Here is a 17,134-nt window from a genome sequence, read left to right on the forward strand (position 1 = left end):
CGCGTCGGCTTGGTCATTGTGCACGTTGGCGGTATGCCGATTCAGGTCCTGTTTGCGTATGGTTGTGTACATACAGCCGGGGAACTGACATGCCAACTGCTCGGCTTTGGGATAGTGGATAATGGCATGGTGTTTCAGGTTTCTTTTATGCTTGGTCACGAACTTACAGCCGGGAAACTGGCACGGGAATTGCTCAGCGTTGGGATTGTGCATGACGTTGCCGTGTCGTCTCAGCTGTCGTCTAGACTTGGGTTGTGTGAAGACAGCCGGGGAACTGACATGCGACTTGCTCGACGTTGGGATCGTGGATGGTGGTGTTATGGTGTTTGAGGGACTGTCTGGACGTGCCTGTGAAATTGCAGTCGGGAAACTGGCAGGGGTAGCGTTCGTTCGGGTCGTGCACGCGCCGTTCGTGAGCCATTAGTTTTGACCATTTTTTGAACTCTTTCTGGCATATGGCGCATATGAATGGTCCGTTCCTGGACAGAGACATGATGGGACTGTATGTAAAGTATAGGGCGGTAGTCGCTAGTTGAAGACTTGAAGTCGATGGTTTCGAGCTTGTGGACTCGCAAAAACATGGCACCACTCGAGACTTTATATTATTCAGAATGGGCGGTTGGACCTTCAGTGTTGCGAAGTACTCTGTGAAAAAACATCAATTATCCAGAGGTCCAAGTCCAAGCGCTCTCATGGTTACTTGGACGCTGACCTCACTGGCAGTGGCTTTGCAGTACTTTTAGGGGACTGATTGAGCCTCTGTGATATTATGAGATGGGAAATGGGAAAGATGAACAACAGGCGGTCCGGCGGGTCGATCGAAGCTCGAAGACTGACTGACCACGAGTACTGAGCGCTTTAGCGCTGAGCGGTCGTCCTTGCAGAGATAAGATAAGGCTTTCGGAAATTCCCTTGATCCCGATGATCCCATCGCGTACATACTTCAATGCGGCTGTGAGCTTGTGTGTGTGAAGGTGCTTGCCATTTACCCAGCTTTTACTTGTCCTAGACTGTCCTTGCGCACAACGCTCATTGTAACATTAAGCCAATGGATCTATCTGAGTACTGGAACCTCCTATCATCTACACTACGTTTGACTGACAGTCGCGATCCAGGCTCATGTCCCTCGTCGGCGCTGGCCTACCACCTTCCCCATATTCACAACTGTTGGATACCAACTATGCACCGAACGACGACCAGGTTTCTGATATTAGAAGTCTTGTCAAAAGCCTCCAAGAACAACTGGCTCGACTCGATGACGTCCCACCAATACTTATACACCCGGACTACCGACGACAACTAAGACATTATATCAACCAGCATACCGCGCTGGTCTCTCCCATTCGACGAGTACCCGAGGACATCCTTCGCGAAATCTTTATCGCGACCATTCCTCGCGTCCCGAGAATCTCTTGCCAGGAGTCACCACAGATCCTAGGGTGGGTTTGTCGACGCTGGCGCGGGATCGCATTGTCAACGCCCAGATTGTGGTCAGTCGTTGAAGTGAGCACGTACTTTGACCCGTCGAGTCAACCAGCGGGAGAGAGCCGCGCTCTACGACGCTGTTCCGCCCTCCTCGCGTGGTTGGAGCGTTCAAAATCCATCCCCGTGCGACTATGGCTTCATGAAGGCCCGACTGCCATAGCGCGAACGTTCCTGCAACCATTTACCCACCGCATCGGGGTGCTCCGGCAAGAAATTGGACATTCGAATCCCAGCAGCCTCCTCCTTGCCCAAGGCCAGTTTCAAAATCTCCGCTGTCTTCATGTCGAAAACCGAGCTGGGCCGGAAGACCTTGCGGCGGTGCTGTGTGACGGTAGCCTTTTGGATCGAACGCCCAACCTCGACGCCGTATTCATTCAGGGGAGAGCGTCATCCCCCTTCATGTACGCCTTGCATTGGTCTCGGATGACCTCTTTTCGCTGGTCAACCTGTAACAGCAATGGCTGGCTCTGGAATGACCAGACACTCAAATTGTTGGAATCCATGCCATCCCTCCGACGGTGTCAAATCGACCAGACCGAAGGCCAAGCGCGAGCTATCGATACCGAGTCCCATAGAGCGAGGCGCCACCGACTCGTCAGCCTTCCTCAGTTGGAATCCCTATGCCTGCGTCAGAAGGAAGGCGGGCCCATGACCGTCGATGTCTTCCTTGACATTGATGCACCGCTTTTGCACCATCTTTCCTTCGCTTTCATCGATCCTATCTCTCTCCGAGCTCCCTCAATCAAGGCGCAGACTCTCCGTCGAGTGGATATTGCAATCGACAACTATACGACCCAGGAGCTGATAGGTCTCCTCTCTTCCATGTCTTCCCTGGAGGAATTGACCCTGAGGTATCGACCCGACTGGATGTGGGACGATTATTATGATTGGTTACAGGCCAACGGCTCCGAGAAGGCAAATCACGGCTTCAATGACCGTGTCTTGAAATCCCTCACAGCACCAACGAAAAACGCCGGCACCGAATTCGTCTGCCCACGGCTTCGCACCTTGGAGATCGACGACTTTGACGGCCTGACTGTGGAACGTTCTAATTTGACGACCGAGGCGTTCATGGCGTTCATTGTCGAGAGGAGCAAGATATCGAATGCTCACTCGCGACTGGCGCATATCCGCCTTCCTTATCCACTTTATGTTTTTCGTTTACAGGGTGCGTTTCAAGCGTGGAAAGAGGCTGGAAATGGAAACCACCTGGTGCAATTGGAGTTCAGGCACATGCAGAAGCCTTATGAACGGCCCTATTCTCCTGAAATTCCGCCTATCTGAGGGGGATAACGCCCGGACGATCGGAAACAGCCGCGTTCATGTAAATATACACCGAATTCCTTCTAGAGCTATCATGACCGGTAATGTTCTAGTCGGTGCTACGACACAGAAGTACGATTCGCAGAGTTTGCCCTACAATGCATTACCCTTTGGTGCTTGATGAATATTCATTCTTGACATGTACCGCTGATCTGGGATGACGACGGTTCACGCTCTGATCACTCTGAAGTACTATGACACAGCTCAGTACAGCCCGGGACCCCCGAAAACTACTTACGAGGAGTCCTAATCAGCCGCCACGCTTGACCGCACATTGTCAAGTCAACCTGTCTATTCAGTCGACCTCCGCATATACAGACTCAAGAAATACGCATGGTACTCCTCGGGAGTGACAGGCCTCTGCACCATATCCTGCAAAGCAGGGGGAAGGTCCGAGTTCCTCCTGCTAATTCCTCTTGTCCTACTCGGAGAGAAGGGCAAGAGGCGGAGCGATTCTCGCCATGTTGTGGGGATCCTATTTCTGGGTGTTGGTCCTGCTTTTGAAAAAGATTGGTCTCTGTCAGTGAGGTGTTCAAGAAAGGCGAGATTGAAAAGTAGTCCGCTCACCAGAACGGCTTCTCGATCTGGCTTCATTCGACTGCGATTCCGAACTCGAGTTCGAGCTTGAATTTGACAAAGATGTTACTGTCCTCTTGATCAGGCATCCCTTCGCTGTAAACCCCTTCACCCTCCTCCAACCCCCATTCAGCCATCCTCTCCCCACCTCAACGTTCGCCCCGCCTCCCCTTGGTGCATCTTCAAATCCATCCTCGTCTTCATCACTATCTTCGTCGTCGAGGATAGACGCCACTGGGGAACTCGGTCGATCTCGTTCACCCTCCCTTCTTCGCAGCGCGTCGAAATCCAGCTCGTCCTCATCTTCTTCGTCTTCCATATCCACAGTTCCCTCTAATTGCGCGACATTCCCTTCATCTCCATGAATAGGGAAATCATCGTCGAGATCCACAAACTCCACCTCCCCTTCATCCCCATGCTGGACCAAACCCCACCTTGTCTCCAACTCTATTCTCTCCCGCCGTCTCGACAGTAGCCACAGCCGGGAGAGTCGGTTATTGGCGGAATCTGGAGAGGAGATCGAAGGCGAGGGAGGTCGCCGTGAACTTGCCAGTGTTGAGGTTAACGGTCGAGGTCGGTAAGGCGTATCGATTGCTTTACGGCGCCGTAGCGCCCGTGGTTGGGGAATGGGCGGGAGGGATTTGTTAGTCCTCTCTATCGACGTCGTACTCAGGTTCTGCCCAAGGCCATGAAACGGTGCCTCTTCTTCCTCCTGCACACTGCCCTCTTCGTGCTCGTCCCTATACTCTCCTTCGCATTCTTCCTCCTCTTCCCCCTTCCCTGCTCCATTCCCATAGAATTCAAATGAGGTAGAGCTCGCTCTGAAGTCGTGAATGATATCTAGGGAGAATGGTACCGGGACATGGGCGGGTGAATCGAGGGAAAGAGGGGGGTACGTGAGGGGTGAAGACGGGCGAGGAATGAAGGACAGATAGCTTTGCTGTGAAAGTTGGCGACGGTGCGTCACGCTGGGGGTTCGATGGTCCATCGACATTCGCTCTTGAGTCACTGGCTCTAAGAAGACTGTGAGCACAGGGTGACTGGGTCCTGATAACTTGGTGGAATTCGGAATTCGGCGGGGTGGGGACGGATGGGCGTCAAAAGCTTATCTCCCAACAAGGTTTCAAGCTCGACGCTAGACTGGAAGATTGTAATGCTGTATGCTCGTGAGATGGAAGCACCAGCTAGGAGATTAGGTATGACCTACCTCCTGAGTCGGTGGAAGAGGGAATCTTGGCGAGAGGTTATCAGGAAGGTCAACGTTGTGCCTGGTGGGGAAGAAGTTAGACTCAAGCAGAACGTTCGTGCTGCCAAGATAACGAATCGGAGAACGAGCGAACGAGGGAAAGAGAGCTGGATATCAAGCGCGATGCGATGGACGAGGGGGAGAACAAAGCAACATCGGACAGGAAGCGTCCGCCGTCATGTTCCCCTCGAATCTCTGTCATTCCCGATCTATTCACCCTCTGACTTGGCCCTGACATCAGTTCCTCAACTTATTTGAATCGAAGCCAACCACCTCCTGGTAACAGTATAATGCCGTTACCGTATCGGCGCCACATACCACAGCCCTCCTCGGTGCAAGGCTTCCAAGCGACCCAAGTTGGGCTGAGTGCAGGTCTGGAAATGGGGGAAGGCAACACAGCATCATGACCACGAGACCAAGTGTCATGTTCTCTATTCGGTGGACTTAGGCCGCGTGTAGCGCTCATCTCGCTCATTTGGGACGAATAGATGGTGGATGGCGGTGTTTGCGGGGGTTCTTTGAATGGGATTCATTAACGCCGTCTGGGGCATCGACTCTTGCTTCCGAGTCATTTCATTCAATCGAGGCGAGATGCTGTTGCTAGCAAGGAGCCTGAGATTGTGGATGGAGCACAGTGTTACAAATGAGCGCTTAATTTCGCAAGAGGAGATAGAAAACTACGCGTGAGTATGTAGGGAAGAGATAAAATGGCTGAATAATGATTCGCATACCCAAAACGACTTTATGTCAAAGGATAGGGAGATGTTTCTAAGTGGCCCGGTGTCGATTCTGTTCTGATTATCCAGGACCCAATCAGTCTTCAGCTTGGGATGTGGATACCGAAATACCCCGCAAATAGTGAAGCATACCTCTTCATTCGATAAAGGTTATGTACCCCTCGAATCACCGCCTCGCAGCTAGAGCGCTGAGTTCGATAAAGTACGGTTCCCGTCGGCGCTTTCGTAGTTTCCTCCTCCGCGGCGGGAGATCCGTCATCCTAACCTCCCTCGAGGTCGAGGTAGAGCTTGTGGAACGAGCTGCGCTCCTCCAAAATCGTCGAAGACACAAGAGAAACGCTGGGAATGGAGTCAGCAACAGAGTTTGATGGTTTCCATAAGGGGAGGCGGAGGTAAGGCTGTTGACAGACGTACGTCGAATGCAATGCAATATCCCCCATACATATCCTCCCTCGCCTCCTATCGCGTCATCCCCGCGCCACCGTTCACCGCCCTGTCCACCAACCAGCGTCGTGTTACCACTGCCACCACTGGCATCGCTATACCGGGTTACAGTCGTCCTGTCGGTAACGACTGACGGAGAGCTCTGCCGAGTCGAGGATGTAGTAATTGTCGACGGTCTCCGCGGTCTAGGTTGCGTTCGTAGAGGCCTCGTGGGCGGAGGAACGGCGAAATTAAACTTGTCTGCCCCAATGGAGACGCGCGAGTCCCCGTTTTGACTTTGAGAGACGCTGACCGCTCGTGAATGGGCCTTCATCTGGACAAGGATCGTTCGTACGTCGGTGGGGGGCTTGGGTGGTGGAAGTGTAACAGCGAGTGGGGATGGACGAGTAGCGCATGTTGGTCGTTCCGGCGTTGCTAATGGGGGTGGGGAGTCTACAAGTGGCCTGTCCTTCGCGGTGCTTCGAAAAATAGGAGCATGGTAGGTTATCACTGGTGTAGGGAATATTTCATCTTCGCTCTCGGACTCCTCAGAGTCGGGCCCCCCAAAGTCAATGAAGGACGCCAGTTGGATCCGGGACTCCTTCAGTTCCTGGAGACTCGAGATCCGGACTTCCAATGGAGGAAGCTCTGACAGAACGAATGGACGGGACCTCCTGAGTGATTTGGAAGGGAAGGAGGATGACTTCGAATGAGTTTGGAGCAATGGACCATGAAGGATCGGGTTGACGGTGCCAAGGTCCAACGAGCGTCGAGGGTCCGTTACGATATATGGAACAGGGACGTGTGGAGGTGGCTCCTCCTCCTCCGCGATGGGTGGGAGAGAAAGAGGCGAGGAGAACCGGGGGAGATTGAGTGACCCGTGTCTGGTACGGACGACAGACATTCTGGGTGCGTCGTACTCCACCAAACGTTCCATCCGGAGCGACCTTTAAACCTTACTGCACTACAGGTGACGACCTCGAAACCATCATAGAAGACCTGAGGTAGTGGTGATTATCGACTATAATGCCAATTTGTTGTCAGTTTGGCGGTTTTAATACCTAGACCTTTTCGTTGAATATCCGCACCTTTTCTGGTGCACATATACCCTTTTCGGGCAGTGCCATCATGTCGGGCGGGCCTTGGTGGCTGGGTGGTTTAGTTCAAAAGGTGTCTGGCAGAGACAAGACGTCGGTATCGCTGAGCCGCCGCTATTGCGCGGTCTCAGTCGGGGTGAGCTCAATTCTGATATCGTTGACGTGGCGGGGTTGACAGGATGACGGTGTCGCGGGTAAACCGTAAGGAGCTGGGTGGACAAGGGCCGCCGGATGGGTCACGTCAGGTCCAAGGAAGCCTCTCAACAGAGGAGAGTGTCTTCAGGAGCAGTTCAGGCGAAGTTCAGGCACGAAGGGCTGCGATGTGTGCAACCGTCTCTTCGCGAGGTAGAGATAAGATAAGATAAGATTACATATCTCCGCACACCATATCGCGGGTGGAGAACAGGCCGACTTCTACCGAACCGTGTTCTCTTGAGAAAGCACGTCTATTGCGAATATTCGAACCATGGACCAGCCTGAGTAGCCAATGCAACCTTTATATCGCTATTACTGCTAACTAACTGGAGTTGAATAGCCAGGTTCAAACATTTTGCGAACACGATCCCAACGGTACCATCATCGTCCCCCTACGTTCGACATCTCGATACAAACTATGCACCGACCGATCGCGAGGTCTCAGCGATACGGGCACTGTTAGAGGCGCCCGTGAGCCAGTTGGCCTCACTGGACGAGCAAATTGATTTCCTCGTCAAACACCGGGAACGCCTCTCACAGTATATCAACCAGCACAGCGCGCTCATTGCACCCATTCGACGAATCTCGGACGACGTACTCCGTGAGATATTCGTAGCGACCCTCCCTTCAGCCCCTACACTCTCTCCTACCGAGTCACCTCAGATCCTAATGCAGATATGTCGAAGATGGCGTGCAATTGCACGGGACACGCCAGCCCTCTGGTGCCGGATTCACCTGTACTTACCATGGGCGACGAATCCTCGATCTTGCCAGCTAGCTGAACGACGAGGCTCCGCGCTCCAGGTGTGGATAGAGCGCTTGAAATCCTTGCCCTTGCGACTAGTGCTCTCCGACAACAAAGCCGCTGTCACAACGACCCTTTTGCAACCACACATCCATCGGGTCCAGTCGCTGTGCCTTCATCTCTATCATGAGAACAAGGAAACATTCCTCCTGAAAGACACATCGGTGCAGTTTCCGCTGCTGAAGTCGCTCGCGATCACATCACAGGATGACCTCGAAGCCCTCTACGATTCGTCCCTTTCCGCTCGAGCTCCTAATATCGAATCCGTAACCTTCGCCGGCCCGTTTCATTCCCCGTTTAGACTTCACCTTAACTGGGGGAAAATTACAACCTTCCGCTGGAAGCCGTTCCGCGTCAACGGCTGTCTTTCCAACAAGGAAGCTCTCCGCCTCCTACAATCCATGCCGTCTCTTCAAGTGTGCCGCATCGAGCAATTCAGTAATGGTGCTCAACAGATCCCGCGAACCATGATTATGCTTCCTCACCTGAGGACTTTGCACCTCTACCAGACCGAAGGCGGCCAATGACGGTCGATATCCTAAATCACATAAACGCGCCCCTCCTGAACGACCTCTCCGTCCATTTCTTCGAGCCTATACCCCTCCACAGCACTCCAATAAATTTCCAGTCCATTCGCCGGCTCGATATGGGAGTCGGCACTTTACCGAGTACACACATTATCGAACTTCTCTCCTCCTTGCATTCCGTCGAAGATTTGACATTCAAATTCCAAGCCGAGCCTAAGTGGTTCTTCTTCAACGATCTCTCTGAAGAAGAGAAGGCTAGCCGGTGGCAAAGCTACGGCTTCAGCGACAGCGTCCTGATGACCCTCACTCCCACAACTGACCACCCCGCCTGTGCACCGCGCCTTCGTACTTTGGAGGTCTACAACCCTGTTTGGCTTCCCTCCTCATTGACGACAGAAGCGTTCATGGCGTTCCTCGTCGAGAGGAAGCGACGTCTCAATGTCCTCACTCGCATCACGCTTCCTTCACCCGTTTATGTCCCGGGACTACAGGAGGCGCTAATGCAGTGGGACGATGGTGACAACGGTCCTCTAATACAGGACTTACTTTTTGCGAGTGATGCCGAGGGCCGTCCACGTGTACCGGTTTACCCCCTAGTCACCACGATGCAGTTGCCGGAGGAGTGGTAGATAACTAGTCCAACCAACTGCCAACCCTGTACACGACCCTCGCGTACACTGTCCAGTTTGTCCATGTCTACCCTTTATCCGTCCTTCGTAAGCTGACCTCAGGTTACCGAGTGAGAGAGCTCCAGTCAAAGGGAGAATTAAGGTGTACCTACCTCGCTGTACCGTGGTATCTCAGGGCCAATAACGACCGTGTGCAACATTTACTTTGTATCATGTAGAAAATTGACCAAGACTTTTCATAAAAAATGGAATTCTAGTTTCTAGTTAGACATCATTTATGAGACTTGATATTGGAAGGATTCCTAGAGGGTAGGAGAGCACCACTGCGCGGGATTTACGCATCATGATCTTACATATTGTGCCCCTTTCAGATGAGGTCTTCCACCCCTCTCCGAACAACCGTATATGCAGTCCGGCTCATCAGCTTTGCACATTTCAGTAAATTCTCTTTGTCGCCACATATTTCATCATCGTTGAATTTAGCACTAGAAAAAGCAGTCAGTGAAATCGAACAGGAATAAAGACAGAAAGAAAAAACAAAATGATGAACTCACGATAGCTCCGCGGCGTGTTGAACGTGAACAAATCTTCCTGACCGGGCGTCCCTTTCCAACTCCACAGCCAGGGAAATATGGTGTCCAGGAGCATAGCGCCACATGGCCACTACAAATCTGGAATCCTTCCCCTCGGCCACTTTCTCCCCAACCGACTTGACTATCGCCAGCGCGCGTTCTCGAGTCACTGCGTTCTCCAACAGGGTCAGCCAACCCCCACCCTGCAGAGTCTCTTCCAGCTTCTCAAAGGTAACAGGATTGCTGGGATTCTCGTGCAGAATGCCGCCAAAAAGGTAGAGGACAGTTTGGTTGTCGGGGAGAGTTGGGAAGAGCTTGCTTTTCTTCTCGTCGCACAGATGTTTGACTTTGGTGATATCAGAGCGGTTGGCCATTATGGTCGTGTACTTTGACAGAACCAGCTGAATGCAAAGGACTCGGTAGCGATAGGAGGATAGGATGTGACTGTGTTCGTGACCTATTATCTGTGGTTAGTAAACGTGAATTACACAAAAAACCGCCAAAGGAATGACGTACCAATATGAGAGGAGCGGATGGAGGAGCACACAGGTCTATGGCGCCGTTTCCAGTCTTCTCTCTGACAGGCTTCACTGCAGTAAAACACCGCAGCGCATCCAGAGCATTGTGGTCTTCTGTCCCTCTTTGTCCGCGGCCCGTCCACTGCCAGTGCCGAACTCCCGTGGAACTCGTTATCGCAAAAGCCAAAGACTGCGGGCGACTTCTCAGCTTCAATCATCGCAACACTCGCAAGTCGCGTTCGGAATTTCTGGATCGCGAGGCCCCTTTTCTCCAGGAACGTTGCCCATTTCTCACAGCCGTATTGATTCTTCTCGATGGACTCTATGACGGGAATTAGTGCTTTCAGTCCGCGGGGGTGGTTGGCGTACTCGAAGTAGATGATCACGGAGTACTCGTGAATAAAACCAATAGCCTCCCAAAGAGAAGGTTTTGCCTTGAAGACGTCTGACACCCTGACCCTGTCCATGAGATCATGGATCCCAGCCTCGAGTACTATCTCCAAACCAGAAAACGGGTTCGTATAGGTTTGGTACGCCATACGGAATGTGTTGATGAGGTATAACGTGAACCTCTCCGGGTTCTTCCACGCGAGTCCAGTAGATACCATATCGCGCAGGAGATACACCCATTCCTCTAGGAACCCCGCCTTGCGAAGTGCACCGTATACCGCAGGAACCAGTGTCAATCGATTCTGCAAGATGGAGATAGAGTCGAATTGAAAGAAAAGAGATTCCACCATATGCTTCGAGCTGATTCTGTCTCGGTGTTTCCATGCATCCAAGTTGCAGACCACCTCGCGGAGTTTGGACAACTGCATGGCAAAGCCGTCAGCAAAGGCGCGTAGGCGGCGCTGGTTCAAGGTGAGGTAGTCGACGAAACGGCGGTCTACAAACTTGGTGCTTTCTTCGTCCATGTATCGTCTGGTTAGGGCTGGGAGCATCACGATGTGAAAACGGAAACTACCCCCTGGGTCCAACTTGAGCAAATTCCCGGGAGTGTCGCGTTGCCGAGAGCCGCCGAGGGAGAAGGCGAGATCAGATTCCACCGAGGTGTATGTATCCGACCAGGACCACAGGATGATGTCAAACACCCTGCGAGATGCTACTATGACCTCGTCCACTTCGTTGCTGAGGCTCAGCAGCATACTGATGAGTCTACATGACGCGTCGCACGTGGCCTGTTTGGAAAGCATGTTCGAGCCCGTCTCTGGGGCAAGCACATACTTCACCCACCTCGCAGTCCAGGCAAGAATACCATCCAGATGGTCGTGAATTCGTGCAGCCGTGGTAGCCAAGATTGCTTCGCTACGGTAGCATACATCAAGGCACTCGTAGAGGGCAGCGACGAGGTGGTGCATCGGCTTGGTGTTGAACAGGCTCGCCAAATCGGGGTGCGCAATGTTCTTCGGTGGGAGGTTTTCAATCTTGAAGTGGCTCAGGATAGCGTCCAGAAGTGGGATTGTATAGTTCAGGCGAGTGAGACGCTGTAGTATTTGGGTTATAGTATCAGCATTATTGCCTCTTGCCCTCTCAATAAGCTGCAGGAGGGAACGCGGTTGGCATTTTCAACTTGTGTAGAGCAAAAATATGAGTGGACTTACCCTTTGTGGAATAGTAGCCATGGTTGGTACTTTCGATTCGATACACTTCGGTTACGATAGCGCAAGGGGTACGATGCCGATGAGGGAACACGGCTTTCGATAGTGGGGCTTTTATACTACTCTCCCCCCGCACATGCGGCCCCACCACCACAGGCTGCGACCGCCGCTTTGACCACGACCATTTCTATTGCTATCATTACCATCACCCTCTGGGCCTTCCCTGGTGTCAAAGCTAGCTCTCGTCTCTAGTCTTGACCCGCCTCTTCTTGGTCCATCGCAACCAACGGACTAGGACCCAAGACTGTGAAAGTCAACAATAACATACTCGCAATCCGCGACGTCGACGCCAATGAGTCTCCAACCAATACCAATACCAATGCATATCAATCAGTGTCAACGAGCGGTAACAATGTCAATGTCAATACCAATAAAATCATGAATATCAATAAATCGTCTAGATTAGTCCAAGAGTTAGAATGCAGCACTCCCAAATAATGAGTACGCTAAAAGCAACGACGGATTAACAAAAGGTAGAACAAGGGATATGCAGCAAGCAAGGTGGGTAGGGTAGGTGGTGGGTTGGTAGGGTAGGTGGTGGGTTGGTAGGGTAGGTGGTGGGTTGGTAGGGTAGGTGGTGGGTAGGTAGGGTAGGTAGGTGTAGATGTAGGTAGAAAAGGATAAGGTTCGTCTGTACGCGTTCTCCCAATCTCGAGGTATAAAAAAAAGTCCAAAAAATCGGTAGCAATGCATCACCAAAAATCAAAAGTCGTCTACGTTCAAAAAGAAAGAGACCGAACGCTTAGAGCAAGAAAACCGCACCAGCAATAGCACCAACCAACACCGACACAACCGACGCACCAACCGCCACTGCACTACCAGCATCATCACCCGTAGCCTCCGCACCAGCCGCACTACCACTCCTCGAACCCGTAGGCCTCACACTGGTCATCTTCCCACTGCCACTCGCACCAGTCGAAGCATCCGCATCCGCACCAGTAGGCTTCGGCAACCCCGTGAACAACGCCGTACTCTCAAACTGGGTGCACGAACTGCTCGCCGGTACCCTCGCCGTATACGGAATCGACGTGATCGCGCCCAACTCTTCGGGGGGCTGGGTGTAAGTCTGGACGGCACCCGACTCGTCGGTGTAGACGCCGGGGAAGTCTTGGTTCTCGCCGAGGCAGGATTCGAAGACGCCGTCTTGGGCGGCGTTGGGGACGTTGTAGGCACACCCGATGCGGTCGAAGATGTGCTCGCAGAAGTGGGCGGCGTTGGGGCCTGCGGGGTCGCAGGCTTTGAGGCAGAAGGCGTTGCCGCCCATGAAGCTGGGATGGGGTTAGATGCGAGATTAAGGAGGAAGGGAGGGGAGGGAAGACGTACTTGTGCCATTCGATGACTTGTTCGTATTGGCCGGTGAAGGCGTTGGAGAACATGATACCACCCATGGGGTTACCGCGCTATCAATCGAATGGTCGGTCAGTATAATTTCAAACGGTGCGTAGGTAAGAGAAGACGCACGAGATCAGCACCGTGAGGGTCCATCTCTCCTCCCCAATCCTCCTTGCCAATGTTGATCTTGGTCTGGTCAATGAAGCCAACGACGGAGATGTAGTCAGGGGTACGGATGAACTGGACGCCAGTCAAAGCACCCTCAGGGATGAGACGGGTACCATGCCCAGGCTTGCTGCACCACGCAACCATCTCGCCCTCCGTATCGGCGACGACACTATTAGGTTCCGACGGGGCCCACAAGCAGAAATCTATAAATAGAACAAGGTAGAAAGAGGGGTAGTTGTATTTTTAGCACCAATGCTTGATGGTATGGTAAAAAAAGATGACGCGAAGGCGTGAGAAGGCCGATGGTGTTCGCGCCCCGCCAGCGCAGCACCCTACGACGGATGAAAAAAGAGACCGAACGCACCATCGAGAGAGTTGAAGTAAGAGGTTTGGCAGAGGGATTCCTGGTTTTCGGTGGTCGAGTTGCAGATGTTGTAGCCGAGCTGGGTTCCTCGGATGAGGCCTTCGTCGGTATCGACTTTGTAAGGCTAAGAAATCGAGGATCAGTTCTTGGCGTCACGTAAAAAGCTTGGGGGGGAGGGGGGAGGGGAGAGAGGAGGGAGGAAAGGACGTACGATGTTGTCGTGCGTGAAGGTTTTGGATGCCAGGGGAACTGGGGGGAAGGTGCCCGTTGGTCCTTGGGCGCTGACGAGGCCAGCGAGGGCGACAAACGCCGCTAGGACGTTGAAAGTGGTGGATCGAGGGGCCATCGTCGTCGAGAAAAATATAGCTTTGGACGAGCAGTAAAGGATTGTAGCGAGCGACTGGTAGGATAGCACAAAGACAAAGATTATACGGGCTGAATGTCTATAGACGAACAGACAAGCGCCAAAAGAGCGAAAGAGAGTGAATGGAAAAAAGGCTTGGAAGGCTGGATTGGGGAGAGCCAAGAACCGCCTGGCCAACCAGACTCAAATACCTCCGCATTCAAAGTCCGCCTGGCTCGATCCGGCTACGCACAGACCAGACCATCCATCTGATCCGGCACGTGCGAGTTTTGATGGTATGTGCGCGTGTTCGTGGAAACTTGATAAGGGCAAACGCCGACTTGCAACTCTCTCACTCTCATCTGGCAGTGCCAGCCAGCCTGGGCTTTGTTGACGCGTTTCGAATTCAAGATTTTCAGTTTCCGATTTTGTTTGACACTCTGGTTCTTCTGCTGCTGATAAAAACCCGCCAACATGCGCACGGCCCCTCTCATCCCATTCTTTCTTCCTTTCCCCTCTCTCTTCCCTACTTTTCCCCTCTCTGTAACCTCTCCGCTCCCCTCGTCGTCGTGAACAATGGCAAAGACTGCAACTGGTGCGTTGGGCTTGATCGATAACCCTTTTTCTGAGCGCGTTTTTGACTGGGGTGCGGTGTGCAGAGACGAGGACCAAGGCGGCGACCAAGGCGGTCAACACCAAGACTAAAGCCCCTAAAGCAGGTCAGTACGACCATACCCATCTCATCGTCATCCATCACCGACCCGCCGCTGACTCATTTCGGCTGCTCCCCCATCGTAGATGCGGAGGACAAGCCCAAACGCCAGCCCTCTGCATACCAGCTCTTCTGCAAGGAGCAGATGAAAAAATGGAACGAGGAGAACCCCGGTCGTGCGAAGGAGGCGATGACACAGGTACGCTACTGCTCATCGTCGTCGTCTGTGTGCACCGTGCGCGTTGCTGATTGAGCGTTTTTGCCCTTGCTACTGCCCGTTTTCCTCCGTTGTGATCTGGACCCTTTTGCTCGCTGTCGACCCTAACACCTGCCGTGACCCCTATCCTATCGCTTATCGTCGCCCGATACCCGCATATACCCACCTTTTTCGCCTCCTCGCCCGTTTTTCTCCATCATCGGCTCGCATATACGCACCTCCGCTCCATCCTCATGCCTTCGTCCGCACACGCAATTGTAGATCGCCATCCTCTGGCGAGACGCACCTGAAAACCCCAACCGCGGGCAAGAACCCAAAGCTCGCAAACCCAAAGCACCCAAAGCCGCCGCCAAGGAGAAGCCTGCACCGAAGGAACCCAAAACTAAAGCTGCTGCCGCTGCTAAGCCTGCGCCCAAAGCCAAGCCTGCTCCGAAGGAAACCAAAGCGAAGCCCGCTTCGAGGTCGAGGAAACCTTTGAAGAAGGTCGAGTCTGAGGAGGAGGAAGAGGATGACGAGGAGGAAGAGGATGAGGATAGTGATTGAGTGTGTGAGTGAGTGGTGAGTGTTTTATGGGCTGTTTTGATTGGGTCGGTCGGTGTTAATTTGTGTGCTGTGTTGGATAGGTCGATTGGCTGCGTTCACCGATCTTTGCGAGACCGTTGCGTGATGGTGTCGGCCCTCGCACCCTTTGTCCGTTTCTTATATCCCTCCCCGGACTTTTGACATCCCAACTCAAACACGTCGCAACCACCAAGTTGGACTCTTTAATCCTCTGTACCATTATCGCTTCATTTCGCCCACCCCTGGTCCGCGTATCGCTTCCTTCGATATTGTACTTCTACCTCGGACTCATACCTCCCTTCCAGTACCCAAACTCCCCCCTCCCGCCCGTACTCTTACTACCCCTTCCGAATTGGCTGTTCTGTAGACGACACTGGTGGACAGCCGTGTAACTTATTCGCTGTTCGCACCTTTCTTCCTTTTTTCTTTCCCCTTCGCTGCTGCTGCTGTCGGTTCTGGTGTACTTTAATCGTTGTCGTTGGTGTTGGTGTATTGTACTTTAGTCGATGTGTTCTTTTTTTTTATATATAATGATGGGCTTTTTGTTTCTGATGAATCTTTGTGGTTTTTCGTCGTTGGCGTTGGTTTGTTGGGTTTTGGCTTTTAGTGCGTCGTGTGCTGGATGGTTTGTGGACGTTGGACTGGGAGCGTGGACGTCGATGGGTTGTGTTCGTGTCTGTGTTGACGTTGACTCTAGATATATAGGCAGGCGCAAATTGTAGGAGTTTCTGGCCAGTGTTGTTATCGATGTAGATAGAGTGACGTTCATTGGCTCCGTCCTCTCCACGTATCTTTGCCATACTCCCCGAGAAGGAGACATTGGAATATGTGGGCGCTTTCGTAGGCATTTAGCTTCACCGAGTATCTGGGTGTGCAGAGGGAAATCCGCTGAGTGTTTCAGGCGTCGTCAGTCTCAAAATCGTGTCATTTGCTGCAGATAAGTTACACGTATAACCTCATGTCTCTACTGAGGCTATTATGTCTTATGAGCAGTTGTTCCAATAGCTTTCTCGAAGTCGTCGCGTCGTCGCGAGGCTCATATAGGGGAGCGGGTATCAGCCGGCATCAACGGCATCATGATTTATAAGCGAGACCCCAAGTCCTGTCTCGCGACCTGGCCTGGGAAGTTGAAAACTCCGATTTCTCGGACTGTGGCCCCTTGGGCAGGCGCGAGAAGGTAGGTAGGTACCTGTTACTGGGTCAAGTCACAGGTGGATGGATGGATGCAGGTACGTTTCTTCCTTGTTCGTATACGTAATTGTCATTTTTAGTTGACGGCTCGTCGGTTTTGTTTCAGTGCCAAGTTGTACCTTGGGCTCGGGCTCGTTGAAGTGAAGGCGTTGTCTTGATGTTCGATGCTGCTCACTGGGGCCTTGAGACCCGTGATAGTTGGCTACGGGTCGCGAGTTGTGGATATGGGGCTGTCAGGGCAGGCTGGTTTTCGTCGTTAGCCGTGTCCTGGCCGTATGACATGACTTTGGTTTTGTGTCGACAGGGCAGGATGGTTGTCGTTTTGTGATACCGTCTGGCGGTATGGTTTGTCGGCTGAATTTTTTGTTTCAGTACTTCGCACCTTTGGCTCGGGCTCGTTGAAGCCGAAGGCACTGCTCTTTGACGCTTTGAGACCCGTGATAGTTGGCTACATA

At 52.6% G+C, this 17,134-nt stretch overlaps 8 protein-coding genes across 8 annotated transcripts; 3 read left to right on the forward strand and 5 right to left on the reverse strand.

The window, feature by feature from the left end:
- Positions 1-1,119: 1,119 nt before the first annotated feature.
- Positions 1,120-2,769, forward strand: CC1G_09083 (hypothetical protein; the record flags this gene model as incomplete). Its single annotated transcript, XM_001838403.2, has 1 exon — positions 1,120-2,769. The coding sequence occupies one exon, from the start codon at positions 1,120-1,122 to the stop codon at positions 2,767-2,769; it is 1,650 nt and encodes a 549-aa protein (XP_001838455.2).
- A 571-nt stretch (positions 2,770-3,340) lies between these two features.
- Positions 3,341-4,378, reverse strand: CC1G_09084 (hypothetical protein; the record flags this gene model as incomplete). Its single annotated transcript, XM_001838404.2, has 1 exon — positions 3,341-4,378. The coding sequence occupies one exon, from the start codon at positions 4,376-4,378 to the stop codon at positions 3,341-3,343; it is 1,038 nt and encodes a 345-aa protein (XP_001838456.2).
- A 1,249-nt stretch (positions 4,379-5,627) lies between these two features.
- On the reverse strand, positions 5,628-6,694 carry CC1G_09085 (hypothetical protein; the record flags this gene model as incomplete). The annotated part of the gene is made up of 2 exons (XM_001838405.2): positions 5,628-5,765; positions 5,810-6,694. The coding sequence occupies 2 exons, from the start codon at positions 6,692-6,694 to the stop codon at positions 5,628-5,630; spliced, it is 1,023 nt and encodes a 340-aa protein (XP_001838457.2).
- Positions 6,695-7,353: 659 nt separating this feature from the next.
- Positions 7,354-9,043, forward strand: CC1G_09086 (hypothetical protein; the record flags this gene model as incomplete). The annotated part of the gene is made up of 3 exons (XM_001838406.2): positions 7,354-7,367; positions 7,427-8,331; positions 8,397-9,043. The coding sequence occupies 3 exons, from the start codon at positions 7,354-7,356 to the stop codon at positions 9,041-9,043; spliced, it is 1,566 nt and encodes a 521-aa protein (XP_001838458.2).
- Positions 9,044-9,410: 367 nt separating this feature from the next.
- On the reverse strand, positions 9,411-11,755 carry CC1G_09087 (hypothetical protein; the record flags this gene model as incomplete). The annotated part of the gene is made up of 4 exons (XM_001838407.1): positions 9,411-9,528; positions 9,598-10,072; positions 10,132-11,617; positions 11,735-11,755. 4 exons carry the CDS (start codon positions 11,753-11,755, stop codon positions 9,411-9,413), a joined length of 2,100 nt encoding a protein of 699 aa, XP_001838459.1.
- Positions 11,756-12,157: 402 nt separating this feature from the next.
- CC1G_09088 (mannoprotein) lies at positions 12,158-14,001 on the reverse strand (the record flags this gene model as incomplete). The annotated part of the gene is made up of 5 exons (XM_001838408.2): positions 12,158-13,059; positions 13,115-13,191; positions 13,253-13,494; positions 13,656-13,779; positions 13,867-14,001. 5 exons carry the CDS (start codon positions 13,999-14,001, stop codon positions 12,534-12,536), a joined length of 1,104 nt encoding a protein of 367 aa, XP_001838460.1. The 3' UTR covers positions 12,158-12,533.
- A 573-nt stretch (positions 14,002-14,574) lies between these two features.
- On the forward strand, positions 14,575-16,039 carry CC1G_09089 (hypothetical protein; the record flags this gene model as incomplete). Its single annotated transcript, XM_001838409.2, has 5 exons — positions 14,575-14,593; positions 14,658-14,717; positions 14,797-14,909; positions 15,189-15,485; positions 15,551-16,039. The coding sequence occupies 4 exons, from the start codon at positions 14,575-14,577 to the stop codon at positions 15,468-15,470; spliced, it is 474 nt and encodes a 157-aa protein (XP_001838461.2). The 3' UTR covers positions 15,471-15,485; positions 15,551-16,039.
- CC1G_14337 (hypothetical protein) lies at positions 15,988-16,308 on the reverse strand (the record flags this gene model as incomplete). The annotated part of the gene is made up of 1 exon (XM_002911293.1): positions 15,988-16,308. The coding sequence occupies one exon, from the start codon at positions 16,306-16,308 to the stop codon at positions 15,988-15,990; it is 321 nt and encodes a 106-aa protein (XP_002911339.1).
- Between the last annotated feature and the right edge of the window lie 826 nt (positions 16,309-17,134).

Source organism: Coprinopsis cinerea (genome assembly GCF_000182895.1).
Source record: "Coprinopsis cinerea okayama7#130 chromosome 4 map unlocalized cont3.4, whole genome shotgun sequence".
Classification (NCBI taxonomy): Eukaryota; Fungi; Basidiomycota; class Agaricomycetes; order Agaricales; family Psathyrellaceae; genus Coprinopsis; species Coprinopsis cinerea.